This window comes from Salmo trutta, chromosome 37, assembly GCF_901001165.1.
Source record: "Salmo trutta chromosome 37, fSalTru1.1, whole genome shotgun sequence".
Classification (NCBI taxonomy): domain Eukaryota; kingdom Metazoa; phylum Chordata; class Actinopteri; order Salmoniformes; family Salmonidae; genus Salmo; species Salmo trutta.
In genome coordinates this window covers 26,861,104-26,877,229 of record NC_042993.1, presented here as the reverse complement: position 1 = coordinate 26,877,229, position 16,126 = coordinate 26,861,104, and the positions used below count along the sequence as shown (strand labels likewise).

At 43.0% G+C, this 16,126-nt stretch overlaps 1 protein-coding gene across 4 annotated transcripts; it reads right to left on the bottom strand.

The window, feature by feature from the left end:
* Nucleotides 1-1,118: 1,118 nt before the first annotated feature.
* On the bottom strand, nt 1,119-14,340 carry LOC115177132 (rhomboid-related protein 2). 4 transcript variants are annotated; one of them, XR_003872356.1, is made up of 9 exons: nt 13,935-14,299; nt 12,631-12,885; nt 11,307-11,455; nt 4,056-4,168; nt 3,539-3,639; nt 3,376-3,436; nt 3,187-3,248; nt 3,014-3,077; nt 2,317-2,433 (listed from the first exon to the last, which is right to left on the bottom strand). XR_003872356.1 is itself a non-coding variant. In XM_029737677.1 (8 exons), the coding sequence occupies exons 2-8, from the start codon at nt 12,865-12,867 to the stop codon at nt 2,257-2,259; spliced, it is 900 nt and encodes a 299-aa protein (XP_029593537.1). In that variant the 5' UTR covers nt 12,868-12,885; nt 14,280-14,340; the 3' UTR covers nt 1,119-2,256. The 4 variants fall into 4 exon arrangements, 3 of the variants coding, with proteins under 3 accessions (XP_029593537.1, XP_029593536.1, XP_029593538.1); XM_029737677.1 differs by lacking the exon at nt 3,014-3,077 and having other exon boundaries at nt 1,119-2,433; nt 14,280-14,340; XM_029737676.1 differs by lacking the exon at nt 3,014-3,077 and having other exon boundaries at nt 1,119-2,433.
* Nucleotides 14,341-16,126: the final 1,786 nt, after the last annotated feature.

Here is a 16,126-nt window from a genome sequence, read left to right as displayed (position 1 = left end):
GGCGTACTCAAAATCATTCATCAGAGTACTCAAACACAGACATTCTTTCAAATGCTATCCCTACTGTCTCAAACACTTTCTAGCTTTCCAAAGCACCTGCCATTCATTCATGTTCAATTTGGCAGAATAATCAATTACATTTACCTACTGGCCCAAATCCAAACATTTTCTACTAGTATCTCCCCATGATGAGTAAACCAAATTGTCATGCTCTAACTAATGACCTGCACACAGGGAAAATGTGGAAATATTGGTTCTCTGTACGAAACCTTAACCCCAAATCCTGGGTGGATTATTGCTGGGTAGACGGTGCACCAGTCTGGTTCTGCTTTACTCTACTTTAATACAGGAGCTAACGTTGTTCAATCCCAAACAGTCTGGTACCCAATATAGACTGACTATACCATTCACCTGAGAACACTGTGTACTGCCCTGAAATGGTCTCTCTTTAGAATACAAGTCAAATCATTTGGCAACACTAGGGGGATTGATTCCCTTCCCAAATTAGTCTGATTCAAACACATTTATAGTCAGGGATTCACATTAGGTAAACCTTGTTTTAGGATTTTATTTAGCCTATATTCAATCAGTTTGGTGAATTTAAGAACCAATATTTATTTGCAATGACAACTTGGCCATTACTAATTTATCAGTACTTTCTGAAGCTTCATTACCCCTCTTACCCAATGGCTTAAGTGTCCACAAAGCAAACAAGCAAGCACTAACTAGCACACAATTAAATAAATGGCACTGTATTGATGTTCCGAGTCTGGAACTATGGAATGTTCCACATAAACTGGCTAGAGTGGTGGCTGTCATTGGGGTACGATCAATTGTCTTTTTTTGACGCCACTGTCAGCTAATGAGAGCCATAGAAGCGAGGCTGCCTGGCACCCTGGTTCAGGTCAGACATCAGCCAAGCAAATATCCTGCTCCATACCCATTCACTAACCCCCATGTCTGGCTTGCTGAAGGCCTAATGAATTAAGATTGTTTTGCCAAGATTCATGTATTAGTCATATAACACCAAATAGAGTTTACACAACAACAAAAACTCATAATCTAATAATTTTCAGAGATTGGATTATGCATGGCTTTGTCAACACACAGATCTAAGATTTTGGAAATGTAGGTAAAATATTTATTTAATGTAAAAGTAATGAAAAGATACAATATCAAGTCTGGTGATTTTTTAAAAAAGAGCTTCAAATACAAAATATAAAAGTTATTTACAATTGGAATGTTAGGCCATCTACCTAAGATTTACTTAGAAAGTACATGGTAAAGTTGTAATTACATAATTAAATACCTAAAGTATGTATTGGTTTCTTAAGAGATTTGTTGAACCACCATTTGGTTTCAGATACCAACTAACAAATATCACCACAAATAAGTTTAGGAAAAACATTTGAAGATATCTTCAATAAAAATATGCCATCCAGATGGCCTTAAGTTGAGGCCTTTTCATTTTACTAAAAGGTTATGTAAACTAATACAGACTGGCACAATTGAAATGATATTGAAAATGCCTAATATACAATGGAAAGTGCTGCCCTCTACTGTTCCACTGTTCCACTGTACACAAACATCCTAAAACACCCAATGGACTAACAGACTGACTGATGAACAACAAACTGCTGGCAAGTAGTAAAAGCTGAAGAGAAACACAAATTAAAAACATGCGTTCAATAAATTATCATTGAAAGAGGCTTAGCCAAGGATGTGTGAGCAGATTTACATTGATATGTACTATTGGCAGACAGCATCTCATCCTGTCAACAGGGAAGTGAAACAATAACCTGGCATTGGGCCATTGTCATGGCTTGTTTATGAATTGACACTCCAGTCACCAACAGATGACACACTGCTCCCGATGGCTTGAAAAATACACAAAAAGACACACTTGTAGGCTAATCTAAAACTTGGAGGAAAGGACCTGCTTGGGGAAATAATGTCCTACCTCACTGACCAATCAGGAAAAACATCATATGAAAAAAATACCTGTAACACCAACAAACTGAGATATATTGAGTTCAGCACAAAACCTAGAGATCATTATCAACATCACAAAAAAAAACATGTAAAAAAGAGAATTTGTGCTGTGTGTAAAACTACACTTCAGCAACAGAGGGTCCCTCTTTCCATTTAAATCTCTTCTCTCCTGCAGTAGAGGTTTACATTTTTTGGATAACCTTCCAAGTCCCTGAAATGCCCTATTTCCGTTATTCAAAATGCATTCATTCGTGTAGTGTGAAATTATGCAGGGGAAAGGAAGATGTTGAAGAGCACAGCGAACAAGAGGAAGACTACGTAGCCGACTATGCAGAGCCAGAAGCGCGGGTCCTTCAGGAGCTTCTGGTTGTAGGCGCTGAAGAACACGTAGCCAATGGTCATCCCAGCCACCCCTCCTCCGATGTGCGCCACAAACGAGACCTGAGGGAGACCAGGGAGGAGTCTTACTTCAGTCGCGGTTTCCCTTCAAACCAACAAAAGACATGCTGTGCTACAGCCTTACAATTAGTACCCTCTGCCCTGTCACTATGGTTAGTATGCAAAGGGTGGACAGCCAGTAAAACTAGCAGGACCAGTTTAAAAGCAGCCAGTGAATGTGGAACTGCACTTCTCACAAAGACCAAGAAAACAGGAAATAAATGCAAGATGAGAGGGGGGAAGCAGGTGATAGATTAGTAGCCAATAGGCCAGTCAGTTAGGCTGCTGGAAAGACAAACAGCTGCAACTCTTATCATGCTCTCAGCTTTTCCTAAAGCAGAAAGAACAGAATCAAGGATCAGACTCATCACAGTCTAGTGACAGGAATGGTTTGGGTGCAATAATTCAGGGGGAACAGACAGGTTCTGTGTGTGACACAGTGTGTAGAGGGCAATCTGGTTTAGAGATGAGTCAGTCCTGTGTAACTGTAAGCCGTATAATGCAGCTGGGTGGTACTGCTACTGCAGTTTTTTTGGCTCTAGTTTTCTATTTACATACACTGATAAAAGCCAGATCTACTCACTGTTATATTGGTCTAGGGTTGGACTTCGCATAAGAGCCTCTCCAGCTGTGAACTAAAGACTGTTCTAAAAAAAGCATTGTTCTCTGCTGAAACAATACTTATCTGTTTGTGGAAAATATTTCAATGCCAAGCATTTTAAGAAGAGAAAGGGCATGCGAAAAAAAAAATCTTACCTTCAAGCCAACGTCGTGAGTAAAAAACCTTCTGTAAAGGGCGAATCCGACATCTGTCCCGACTTGAGAAAGAAAACATTGAACGTTTAGTTACTGAAATACGACCACAGAGGCGTGGGCGCTGCTGGAACAGTAAACCTTGCGGCACTGGTGGGAAAACAATAAGAGTGGATCTGAGAAGAGACCTACCAATAATCACAATCACTCCAATACGAAACACTCCAAGGACAGGAATCATCTCTCTGAAGTTCTGTAGGCCAGGGTGTAACAAGAGGAAGGAACAGGGAAATAATGAGAGAGAGAAAAAAATAATCTGCTAAAATAGTAGAATCAGCAGTTAGCCAGAACTCACCACAACAGCATTCATGAAGTATCCCCCTATGAGGGCATATACCCCCCCAGAGGCCCCTACCAGAGTACTGAGAGGATCAAATATGGAGCTGGCCAGGGAGCCTGAAGAAAACATGCATGAGAAGGTCATCTATAGCATTAGACATTTCAGCTATGAAACCCAAACAGGAAAAATCTAACTTTTGAGAAGCGAAAGAATTTCAGAGACTTAAGTGTGAACCGTGAATACCATCTACACAGCTCTGTGCCTGTGAGTTGCTATGTGAGTTGCTAGCATTGTGCAGTCATGATCAGGAAAAATCCGGAGGTGGTATGTAACAAGCGAGCTAATATTAACTAAGGCAACCTGTCGCGCACATTGTGTTGGTTAACCAATCATACGCTATACTATTCATGTCACTAACCAAAACAGAGTCAACTTAAAAAGCAACTTTATTCAGTCGTAACAAACATTTGAAGACAACTGTGTCTAATTGACTGTGCGTCAATGGAAAAACGGGGTGTATGTGGATGCCCACCTGCTAGGACACCTGCCATGTAGACCATGCCCACTTCAAAGCCTTTGTGGACCAGCTCCAGTGGGATGCCCAGCAGTAGCTGCATCACCAGGTTGCCCAGGATGTGCTCCACACTGTGGGGGAGGAAGACAGAGGGGAGATGGAGACATGGGAGTTGAGACTTGGGAGTACAGTGGTGGCGCCAGGAATTTTTCATTGGGGTAGCTTGGTCATTGCAAAGGGGTGCTTGCAATCTATGAAGTACACACACACTAGCTAAAATCCAAGCTAGTTAGATACTATGTCGACAATAGTAGCCTCTTTGCCCCAGGATACCTGTACACTGGGGCCAGTGTCAGAGAAGTTCATAAATCACTGAAGCCACAAAAATTATATCAGAAGCAGAAGTGTCAGCTGGTAAACTTGCCAACCAAAGTGAAAACAACTGTGCATTCTAGCATTCAATATTTTTAAGCTAGTAGTAGCTAATAGCCTCAAGGCGGATTTACACTATCAGTGTTAAATCGGATAGCCACTCTAGCATCGCCCTCATGTGGCTGCTAGAAAAACTAGAAAGCAAGCATCAACAGCCAATCCAGCAGGGGCTAGAAGCTATAGTCAGCTTTGATTGGTCAAAAGTGACGCGATATCGTGGAGTATATGGATAAAGTTCAGCTTTCCACAACTTTGGTCCTGTCCTGTTCCCATGTTTGCAAGCAAAGTACATTTCAACACATCCTCAAAACACTATTTTACCTAAGAAGATCTTAAATTATTTCTGGTAAAAACTCCTTACGGGGTAAATTCCACAGCCTAATTTAGCCCACTGGCAAGCTAACTAGCTAACATATTCAACTCAAGGGCAACAATTTTGAATGGACATCAAGCTAATATCAAACCCTTTAAGTTTGATGGGTTCCGCTGGTGTACAGCAATCTTTAAGCCTTACCACAGATTCTCAATTGGATTGAGGTCTGGGCTTTGACTAGGCCATTCCAAGACATTTAAATGTTTCCCCTTAAACCACTCCAGTGTTACTTTAGCAGTACGCTTATGGTCATTGTCCTGCTGGAATGTGAACCTCCGTCCCGGTCTCAAATCTCTGGTAAGACAAACAGGTTTCCCTCAAGAATTTCCCTGTATTTAGCGCCATCCATCATTCCTTCCATTCTGACCAGTTTCCCAGTCCCTGCCGATGGAAAAACATCCCCACAGCAAGATGCTGCCACCACCATGCTTCACTGTGGGGATGGTCTTCTCAGGGTGATGAGTTGTTGGGTTTGTGTCAGACATGGCGTTTTCCTTGATGGCCAAAAAGCTACATTTTAGTTTAATCTGACCAGAGTACCTTCTCCCATATGTTTGGGGAGTCTCGCACATGCCCTTTGGTGAACACCAAACGTGTTTGCTTATTTTTTTCTTAAAACAATGGATTTTTTCTGGACACTCTTCCATAAAGCCCAGCTCTGTGGAGAGTACGGCTTAAAGTGATCCTATGAACAGATACTCCAATCTCCGCTGTGGAGCTTTGCAGCTCCTTCAGGGTTATCTTTGGTCTCTTTGTTGCCTCTTTGATTAATGCCCTCCTTGCCTGGTCTGTGAGTTTTGGTGGGCGGCCTTCTCTTGGCAGGTTTATTGTGGTGCCATTTTTTAATAATGGATTTAATGGTGCTCCGTGGGATGTTCAAAGTTTCTGATATTGTTTTATAACCCAACCCTGATCTGTACTTCTCCACAACTTTGTCCCTGACCTGTTTGGAGAGCTCCTTGGTCTTCATGGTGCTGCTTGCTTGGTGGTGCTCCTTGCTTAGTGGTGATGCAGACTCTGAGGCCTTTCAGAACAGGTGTATATATACACTGAGCTCATGTGACAAATCATGTGACACTTAGATTGCACACAGGTGGACTTTAACTAATTATGTGACTTCTGAAGGTAATTGGTTGCACCAGATCTTATTTAAGGGCTTCATAGCAAAGCGGGTGAATATATACAGTTGAAGTCAGAAGTTTACATACACCTTAGCCAAATACATTTAAACTCAGTTTTTCACAATTCCTGACATTTAATCCTAGTAAAAATTCCCTGTCTTTGGTCAGTTAGGATCGCTTTATTTTAATGTAAAATGTCAGAATAATAGTAGAGAGAATGATTTATTTCAGCTTTTATTTCTTTCATCACATTCCCAGTGGGCCAGAAGTTTACATACACTCAATTAGTATTTGGTAGCATTGCCTTTAAATTGTTTCACTTGGGTCAAACATTTCAGGTAGCCTTCCACAAGCTTCCCACAATACGTTGGGTGAATTTTGTCCCATTCCTCCTGACAGAGCAGGTGTAACTGAGTCAGGTTTGTAGGCCTCCTTGCTCGCACATGCTTTTTCAGTTCTACCCACAAATTTTCTATAGGATTGAGGTTAGGGCTTTGTGATGGCCACTCCAATACCTTGACTTTGTTGTCCTTAAGCCATTTTGCCCCAACTTTGAAAGTATGCTGGGTGTCATTGTCCATTTGGAAGACCCATTTGTGACCAAGCTCTAACTTCCTGACCGATGTCTTGAGATGTTGCTTCAATATATCCATATCATTTTCCCTCATCATGATGCCATCTATTTTGTGAAGTGCACCAGTCCCTCCTGCAGCAAAGCACCCCCACAACATGATGCTGCCACCCCCGTGCTTCATGTTTGGGATGGTATTCTTCGGGCTTGCAAGACTCCCCCTTTTTCCTCCAAACATAACGATGGTCATTATGGCCAAACAGTTCTATTAGAGGACATTTCTCCAAAAAGTACGATCTTTGTCCCCATGTGCAGTTGCAAATCGTAGTCTGGCTTTTTTATGGCAGTTTTGGAGCTGTGGCTTCTTCCTTGCTGAGCAGCCTTTCAGGTTACGTCGATATAGGACTTGTTTTATTGTGGATATAGATACTTTTGTACCCGTTTCCTCCAGCATCTTCACAAGGTCCTTTGTTGTTGTTCTGGGATTTATTTGCACTTTTTGCACCAAAGTACATTAATCTCCAGGATGTTCAAATGTTCATAGATGATGTTTCACTCCGGACGCTTTATCTGGACGTGGTTCATCAGGACCCCCACCAGCCAAAGCTAAGTAGTAACATTATCATGATGCCTTCTAATTGCAGTCGTTGTACTCATAATACACATGAGAACGATCGCCTTTCGGCGAGGATTGCTGTGCTCAAGCCCAGCTTCAGACGCAATCGTTAGGCAAGGGTAATTTAAGTGTAGTAAAGGATGAAACAGCGTCCGTGCCACCAGTAAGTACAGATAGTAGTATAAATCCCCTCGCACAGTCCCCGCAGCCGGACAACTTTCTCATGGCTTCTGGAAGGAAATGCTGTAGGAATGCTCAACCGGTGTCGCTCATTCAGCCGACAGAAACTTTCAACCGGTTCTCCCCATTAAGAAGTGAGTCGGAGTCAGAGGCTGAGCCTTCTCTGGTCTCTACTCCTCCCATTATGGGGTCTGAGATGCCGAAGCCTCCCACCATTAGCTCTGACAAATTGAAAACCCTAGTCATTGGTGACTCCATTACCCATAGTATTAGACTTAAAACAAATCCTCCAGCGATCATACACTGTTTACCAGGGGGCAGGGCTACCGACATTAAGGCTAATCTGAAGATGGTACTGGCTAAAGCTAAAACTGTTGAGTGTAGAGAGTATAGGGATATTGTTATCCACGTCGGCACCAACGATGTTAGGATGAAACAGTCAGAGGTCACCAAGCGCAACATAGCTTCAGCGTGTAAATCAGCTAGAAAGATGTGTCGGCATCGAGTAATTGTCTCTGGCCCACTCCCAAAAGATAGAATTAGTAGATAATTGGCCCTCTTTCTGGGCCTCACCCACAAACAGGACCAAGCCTGGCCTGTTGAGGAGTGAAGGACTCCATCCTAGCTGGAGGGGTGCTCTCATCTTATCTACGAACATAGACAGGGCTCTAACTCCCCTAGCTCCACAATGAGATAGAGTTCAGGCCAGGCAGCAGGCTGTTAGCCAGCCTGCCAGCTTAGTGGAGTCTGCTACTAGCATAGTCAGTGTAGTCCGCTCAGCTATCTCCATTGAGACCGTGTCTGTGCCTCGACCTAGGTTGGGCAAAACTAAACATGGCGGTGTTCGCCTTAGCAATCTCACTGGAATAAAGACCTCCTCCATTCCTGCCATTATTGAAAGAGATTGTGATACCTCACATCTCAAAATAGGGCTACTTAATGTTAGATCCTTCACTTCCAAGGCAGTTATAGTCAATGAACTAATCACTGATCATAATCTTGATGTGATTATCCTGAATGAAACATTGCTTAAGCCTGAAGAATTTACTGTGTTAAATGAGGCCTCGCCTCCTGGTTACACTAGTGACCATATCCCCCGCGCATCCCGCAAAGGCGGAGGTGTTGCTAACGTTTATGATAGCAAATTTCAATTTAACAAAAAAAAAAGACGTTTTCGTCTTTTGAGCTTCTAGTCATGAAATCTATGCAGCCTGCTCAATCACTTTTTATAGCTCCTTTTTACAGGCCTCCTTGGCCATATACAGAGTTCCTCACTGAGTTCCCTGAATTCCTATCGGACCTTGTAGTCATGGCAGATAATATTCACATTTTTGGTGACTTTAATATTCACATGGAAAGGTCCACAGACTAAACTCACTAAAAGTGGCAGTAATAAAGCCTCTCTTGAAAAAGCCAAACCTTGACCCAGAAAATATAAAAAACTATCGGCCTATATCGAAACTCCCAATCCTCTCAAACAATTTTTGAAAAAGCTGTTGCACAGCAACTCACTGCCTTCCTGAAGACAAACAATGTATACGAAATGCTTCAGGCTGGTTTTAGACCCCATCATAGCACTGAGACTGCACTTGTGAAGGTGGTAAATGACCTTTTAATGGCGTCAGACCGAGGCTCTGCATCTGTCCTCCTAGACCTTAGTGCTGCTTTTGATACCATCGATCACCACATTCTTTTGGAGAGATTGGAAACCCAAATTGGTCTACATGGACAAGTTCTGGCCTGGTTTAGATCTTATCTGTTGGAAAGATATCAGTTTGTCTCTGTGGATGGTTTGTCCTCTGACAAATCAACTGTAAATGTCAGTGTTCCTCAAGGCTCCGTTTTAGGACCACTATTGTTTTCACTATATACCTCTTGGTGATGTCATTCGGAAACATAATGTTAACTTTCACTGCTACTGTATGCAGACGACACACAGCTGTACATTTCGATGAAACATGGTGAAGCCCCAAAATTGCCCTCCCTGGAAGCCTGTGTTTCAGACATAAGGAAGTGGATGGCTGCAAATGTTCTCCTTTTAAACTCGGACAAAACAGAGATGCTTATTCTAGGTCCCAAGAAAGAAAGAGTTCTTCTGTTGAATCTGACAATTAATCTTGATGGTTGTACAGTCGTCTCAAATAAAACTGTGAAGGACCTCGGCGTTACTCTGGACCCTGATCTCTCTTTTGACGAACATATCAAGACTGTTTCAAGGACAGCTTTTTTCCATCTACGTAACATTGCAAAAATCTGAAAATTTCTGTCCAAAAATGATGCAGAAAAATTAACCATGCTTTTGTCATTTCTAGGTTAGATTACTGCAATGCTCTACTTTCTGGCTACCCGGATAAAGCAATAAATAAACTTCAGTTAGTGCTCAACATGGCTGCTAGAATCTTGACTAGAACCAAAAAAATGTATCATATTACTCCAGTGCTAGCCTCTCTACAGTGTCTTCCCATCAAGGCAAGGGCTGATTTCAAGGTTTTACTGCTAACCTACAAAGCATTACATGGGCTTGCTCCTACCTATCTTTCCAATTTGGTCCTGCTGTACATACCTACACGTACGCTACGGCCACAAGATGCAGGCCTCCTTACTGTCCCTAGAATTTCTAAGCAAACAGCTGGAGGCAGGGCTTTGTCCTATAGAGCTCCATTTTTTATGGAATGGTCTGCCTATCCATGTGAGAGAAGCAGACTCGGTCTCAACCTTTAAGTCTTTATTGAAGACACATCTCTTCAGTAGGTTCTATGATTGAGTGTAGTCTCGCCCAGGAGTGTGAAGGTGAACGGAAAGGCACTGGAGCAACGAACTGCCCTTGCTGTCTCTGTCTGGCCGGTTCCCCTCTCTCCACTGGGATTCTCTGCCTCTAACCCTATTACAGGGGCTGAGTCACTGGCTTACTGCTGCTCTTACATGCCGTCCCTAGGAGGGGTGTGTCACTTGAGTGGGTTGAGTCACTGACATGATCTTCCTGTCCGGGTTGGCGCCCCCCCTTGGGTTGTGCCATGGCGGAGATCTTTGTGGGCTATACTCGGCCTGGTCTCAGGATGGTAAGTTGGTTGTTGAAGATATCCCTCTAGTGGTGTGGGGGCTGTGCTTTGGCAAAGTGGGTGGGGTTATACCCTGCCTGTTTGGCCCTGTCCGGAGGTATCGTCGGACGGGGCCACAGTGTCTCCCGACCCCTCCCGTCTCAGCCTCCAGTATTTATGCTGCAGTAGTTTATGTGTCGGGGGGCTAGGGTCAGTCTGTTATATCTGGAGTATTTCTCCTGTCTTATCCGGTGTCCTGTGTGAATTTAAGTATGCTCTCTCTAATTCTCTCTCTCGTTTGGAGGACCTGAGCCCTAGGACCATGCCTCAGGACTACCTGGCCTGATGACTCCTTGCTTTCCCCAGTCCACCTGGCCATGCTGCTGCTCCAGTTTCAACTGTTCTGCCTATGGAACCCTGACCTGTTCACCGGACGTGCTACCTGTCCCAGACATGCTGTTTTCAACTCTCTAGAGACAGCAGGAGTGGTAGAGATACTCTGAATGATCGGCTATGAAAAGCCAACTGACATTTACTCCTGAGGTGCTGACCTGTTGCACCCTCGACAACCACTGTGATTATTATTATTTGACCCTGCTGGTCATCTATGAACATTTGAACATCTTGGCCATGTTCTGTTATAATTGCCACCCGGCACAGCCAGAAGAGGACTGGCCACCCCTCATAGCCTGGTTCCTCTCTAGGTTTCTTCCTAGGTTCTGGCCTTTCTTGGGAGTTTTTCCTAGCCACCGTGCTTCTACACCTGCATTGCTTGCTGTTTGGGGTTTTAGGCTGGGTTTCTGTACAGCACTTTGTGACATCAGCTGATGTAAGAAGGGCTTTATAAATAAATTTGATTGATTGATTGACAAAAACATTTGGTCAATGGAGAATCTCCAGTGGGCTTGGGCATCTGTGTGAGGTGAAGTGACCCTTACCCAGCGTGGACAAACATGTAGGAGACGAAGCGCCACGCCTCCTCCCGCCGGTCAGACTTGTAGGAGAGAGGGCTGTTCCAGATGCCCTCGCCCAGGGTGACCCACTGCTTCTGGGGCTTCCACACCGCATAGTAGATAAACACTGCTAACTGTCCAGACAAACACAGGGTAGATCAGTGACTAGTTACATAATGACAGGAGGGGTACTGAAAGGCTAAACAGTCGCTTTAAATGTAGTATGGGCAGAGCAGACCATTACAGCAGCATACAAACATTTCAAACTGATAACACACAATGGCAACAAAGTTAATGAGAAGAGCAGAGAGAACTCTAGACAAACTCCTTTAAAAAACTGCGTTGACAAGGCACAGTTTTCCACTCACTTCACCTTTAACATAAAAACCCACATCTCAATGATTCTGCCATAACAAGCTCACCATACCACTAAAATATCAGTGAAATGTCATGGACACAGTGTACGGTTGTGTATGATTAAAAACACATTCCTTGGGAGGATAGCCTTAAACCCTGGTCCCAATGTCAATTGTGCTCAAACTCGATTTTCATTGAGCCAATGCATAGGTCTAGTGATTGCTCTAAGAATCTTTGATGAATTCAGACATTGAGATGGATAAACTGGCCGAGACTTCACACAGCAGAAGGAGAGAGAGGAATGTCAGGTACAAGAGCTCTACAGTTTGGACCTTAGCCACATCCAAACTCAGAGTTTGAATACACAAATACCAATATTGGGCCATTTAATAGAGCTCGCCAGGTAGTAGTCCTAAAAAACAGAAATTTGTTGCCTCTGGTTCATTCAGCCATTCCTATGGGGAAAATTCATGGGGGAAAGAATAGGGTTTTGGACATAAACATCGACAATAAGGTCGGAGGTTAACACAGGCTGAGGAGAGTTTATACGTTTTGTTCTATGAGATATCAGTCAGTTAACATGACCTTTATGAATTATAAAGCCTTTGCGCTTTATGTGCTTCAAAATTCACAAAAAAGTGGCGTTAGCTGACGAAGATTATCTCATAGAGCAAAACGTATAAGATCTCCTAAACCTGTGTTTACCACAGACCATATTTTCAGCGTTTATTCAAATATATATATATTTTCCCATAGGCTTTGTCCAATGAACCATGGTGGAGGTATAATATCAGCTGCAATGCTCTTTTTAAATACTATGTCCAGAGCATTTCCTGAAATTGAAAATTCACCCAGGTATAACAACAAAATCATCATAACGTATGCAGATGCAATAGAGGCTACTTGTTGTCAGTGCTGTGCTGCCATTAGTATGACGTGTATCAACCCTCACCTCTCCGATGCTGATGAGGATGATGAAGATGGGAGGGGGGCAGCAGTTGGCTCGCTCCAGGTACTGTTCGTGAAGTTCTTCCGGAAGCATCCACTTGGAGATGGAGCGATGGAACCTCTCGCAGCATCCAATCTTCCTATTCCCGTCATCATCACCTCCCGTATCCCCCATCCGTCTCCCATCTCGGTCAACAGGGTCTACAGCGAGGGGGTCCTGCTCTTCAATGTCTATGTCCATCACTCCTCAGATCGTAGCCTAGACAAATAGAGTGGATGAGTCAAATGAATTGACAGGAAGAACATGCTACATTTCTCCATGTTAGATCATGTATTCCCTATGAAAGTATGTCAATGTCTTTTCAGTATGTGTTGATAGGCATACAATGAGGGCTGGTTTCCTAGACACTGATTATATTTGACTTAATCGGTGTCTGGGAAACTACACCATAAGCGGAGGATTTATTTGGACTAAAACCATAAAAGGTCAGGATTTCATCATTCAATGGAACAGTAATTGATTTGTTAGACTGCATGTTGTGTTAAATGGGTTGGGTTTACGTCAGATTAACAGAACTAAGGGTGAGATATTGGCTTCTGAATTACAGGTTGAGTAGCTAAAGGGTTAACGACACATTGAGGTATTTGATACTATGATAAACATGTAAAGTTCAGCTTTGATGTATAAAATTGTTGTCTCTAGGGACAATGCGAGTAGTTACACAACTCTTCCGGGCACACAGAGCGGATGCTATCGGGGCCAGAAAATTTACCGCATGAATCCCTAACAGATATAGAATTTGGCAAAAACAATCATTTAAAACCTTGATTACATTGAGATACAATCACATATGACTCTCTGTGTGTGGGAATACTTGGGTTATCAACATTAAAATTGTTACTATATATAGGCCTAGATATATTTATTTTCTCCGAAAACTTAATGGGGGGAAATAAATTCGGACGGCCCATTAGGTAGCCCTGGCCTGACACATCAATGGCTGATATATTGGGCTACTTTGGAGTCTGCCACTGTAGGGTCAATATGAATGAAATAAATACAAGCGCGGGCAATACAATTTCAAGCACGGCAACACACGTGAATTTCCCTAAACCCTTTTCCGAATACATGGATTTTTTCAGTTTACCTGTATATGAACCATGAGCCTATGTACACTTAATCCACACACATGACCATGTCCCATTCAGTACAGAAGTTGGTCTGCACACTTTTCATAATAACAGCGGCTTTACTCTGTAGGCCTATATAGAATACAATGGTATTTATAAAGTTTAGAAGTAACTTACGTAGTGATTGAAAGAGCTGCTGTGAAAAATGATTCAACTCAACGTTTCCACTAGCATCTTAAAATACAAAAATTGTAAAAGTTCTCAAATACTTTTGGTTTTATATTTTCCTGCAATTCTAAAACAGTCCGGACATTCCAAGCCGTGTAAAATCCTCACTACAGCACATTGGGAAAATGACGGTCTATTCTGATAAATGACTTGAGATAATTATAGACCTCGCTTAGCTTTTCCTGCAGCGGAACTTCCTTTTTCCAAACAAACCACTGACGCGACCATACTTGAAAAGCTAATCTAAAAAGTTGAATGTAGCGCAAACTTCGCAGGCATTTTGCAACAACTCACCTGCGCTTCCGGTAACACCTGATATCGGTGATGTCGTCATGGGTTTAAGGCTTTGGCTGGAGGTCCCCATATATATATATATATATATTTAAACCTTATTTAACTAGGCATTTTACCTGCATAATGTCCATCAACAACTGATGATTAAAAGTGTGATATGCATCGTTTCGTGGACCACAGACAATCAACGATTCTGGCAGACAATCAACGATTCTGGTGTCCACATATTTCCATTATTCCAAAGGAAAAGCCTGCTGTACTGTCAAGCATCCCATCAATGCCATTTCTGCACAATACGAGTTGTACCAGTAGAGGGCGTAAGAGACCATTAGAAAAGAACACCCATAATAATGACCCGCCTCAAAACAAGTTTTACATGTATTGAATTTATTGGGCTGCTCGTTGATTTTCACATATACACCAATCCTCTCAGATCTTCATAACTGCCCATGAGGGTAGGAAGTAGTGTTAAATTAAACATTTTGGAATTGTCACAAGAGTTAACCGCAACTTGATAACTCTAGTCATACAGAGCATTCGGAAAGAATTCAGACGACGTTTTCCCACTTTGTTACTTTAGTCAAATTGATTAAATTGCCCCCCCCCCTCCATCTACACACAATACCCCATAATGGCAAAAAAAAAGGGTAGATTTTTTGGTAAATTAATATTTTAAAAAAATATCTCCTTTCCGTAAGTATTCAGACCATTTACTCAATACTTTGTTGAAGCACCTTTGGCAGTGATTACAGCCTCAAGTCTTCTCGGGTATGACGTTTACAAGCTTGGCACACCTATAATTGGGGAATCTCCCATTCTGCTCAAGCTCTAAGGTTGGATGGTGAGCTGCACAGCCATTTTCTGGTCTCTCCAGCCATGTTCGATCGGGTTCAATTCCAGGCCACTCAAGGACATTGAGACTTGTCCCAAAGTCACTCCTGCATTGTCTTGGCTGTGTGCTTAGGGTCGTTGTCCTGTTGGAAGGCGAACCTTCACCCCAGTCTGAGGTCCTGAGCACACTGGAGCAGGTTTTCAATCAAGGAACTTCAAGGAAGCCGTTCATCTTTCCCCTCGATGCGGACAGGTCTCCCACAGCATGATGCTGCCACCCCTCTTCACCGTAGGGATGGTATTGGCCAGGTGAGGAGCAGTGCCTGGTTTTCTCCAGACGTGACACTTGGCCAAAGAGTTAAATCTTTCATCAGACCAGAGAATGTTTCTCATGGTCGGTGCCTTTTAGCAAACTCCCAAGCGGGCTGTCATGTGCCTTTTAGTGAGGAGAGGCTTCCGTCTGGTTTCTCCCATAAAGGCCTGATTACTGGAGTGCCGCAGAGATGGTTGTTCTTCTGGAACGTTCTCCCATCTCCAGAGGAACTCTGGAGCGCTGTCAGAGTGACCATAGGGTTCTTGGTCACCTCCCTGACCAAGGCCCTCTCCCGGATTGCTCAGTTTGGGTGCATGGCCAGCTCTAGGAAGTCTTGGTGGTTCCTAACTTCTTCCATTTAGGAATGAGAGGCCGCTGTGTTCTTGGGGACCTTGAATGCTGCAGAACTGTTTTGGCACCCTTCACCAGATCTGTGCCTCAACACAATCCTGTCTTGGCGCTCTACGGACAATTCCGTCAACCTCATGTCTTGGGTTTTGCTTTGACATGCAGGGTCAACTGTGTGACCTTATATTGACAGGTGTGTGGATTTCCAAATCATGTCCAATCAATTGAATTTACCATAGGTAGACTCCAATCAAGTTGTAGAAACATCAAGGATGATCAATGGAAACAGGATGCACCTGAGCACAATTTTGAGTCTCATAGCAAAAGATCTTAATACTTACGTAAATAAGTATAA

Bases quoted from the DNA above. Each gene is read 5' to 3' on its own strand.
- LOC115177132 (XM_029737677.1), bottom strand. From the start codon at position 12,867: ATGGACATAGACATTGAAGAGCAGGACCCCCTCGCTGTAGACCCTGTT. The intron at 11,456-12,630 runs GTGAGGGTTGAT...TTGTCTGGACAG, and splicing joins TCCTCATCAGCATCGGAGAG to TTAGCAGTGTTTATCTACTA. The intron at 3,437-3,538 runs GTGAGTTCTGGC...CCTGGCCTACAG, and splicing joins ACTTCATGAATGCTGTTGTG to AACTTCAGAGAGATGATTCC.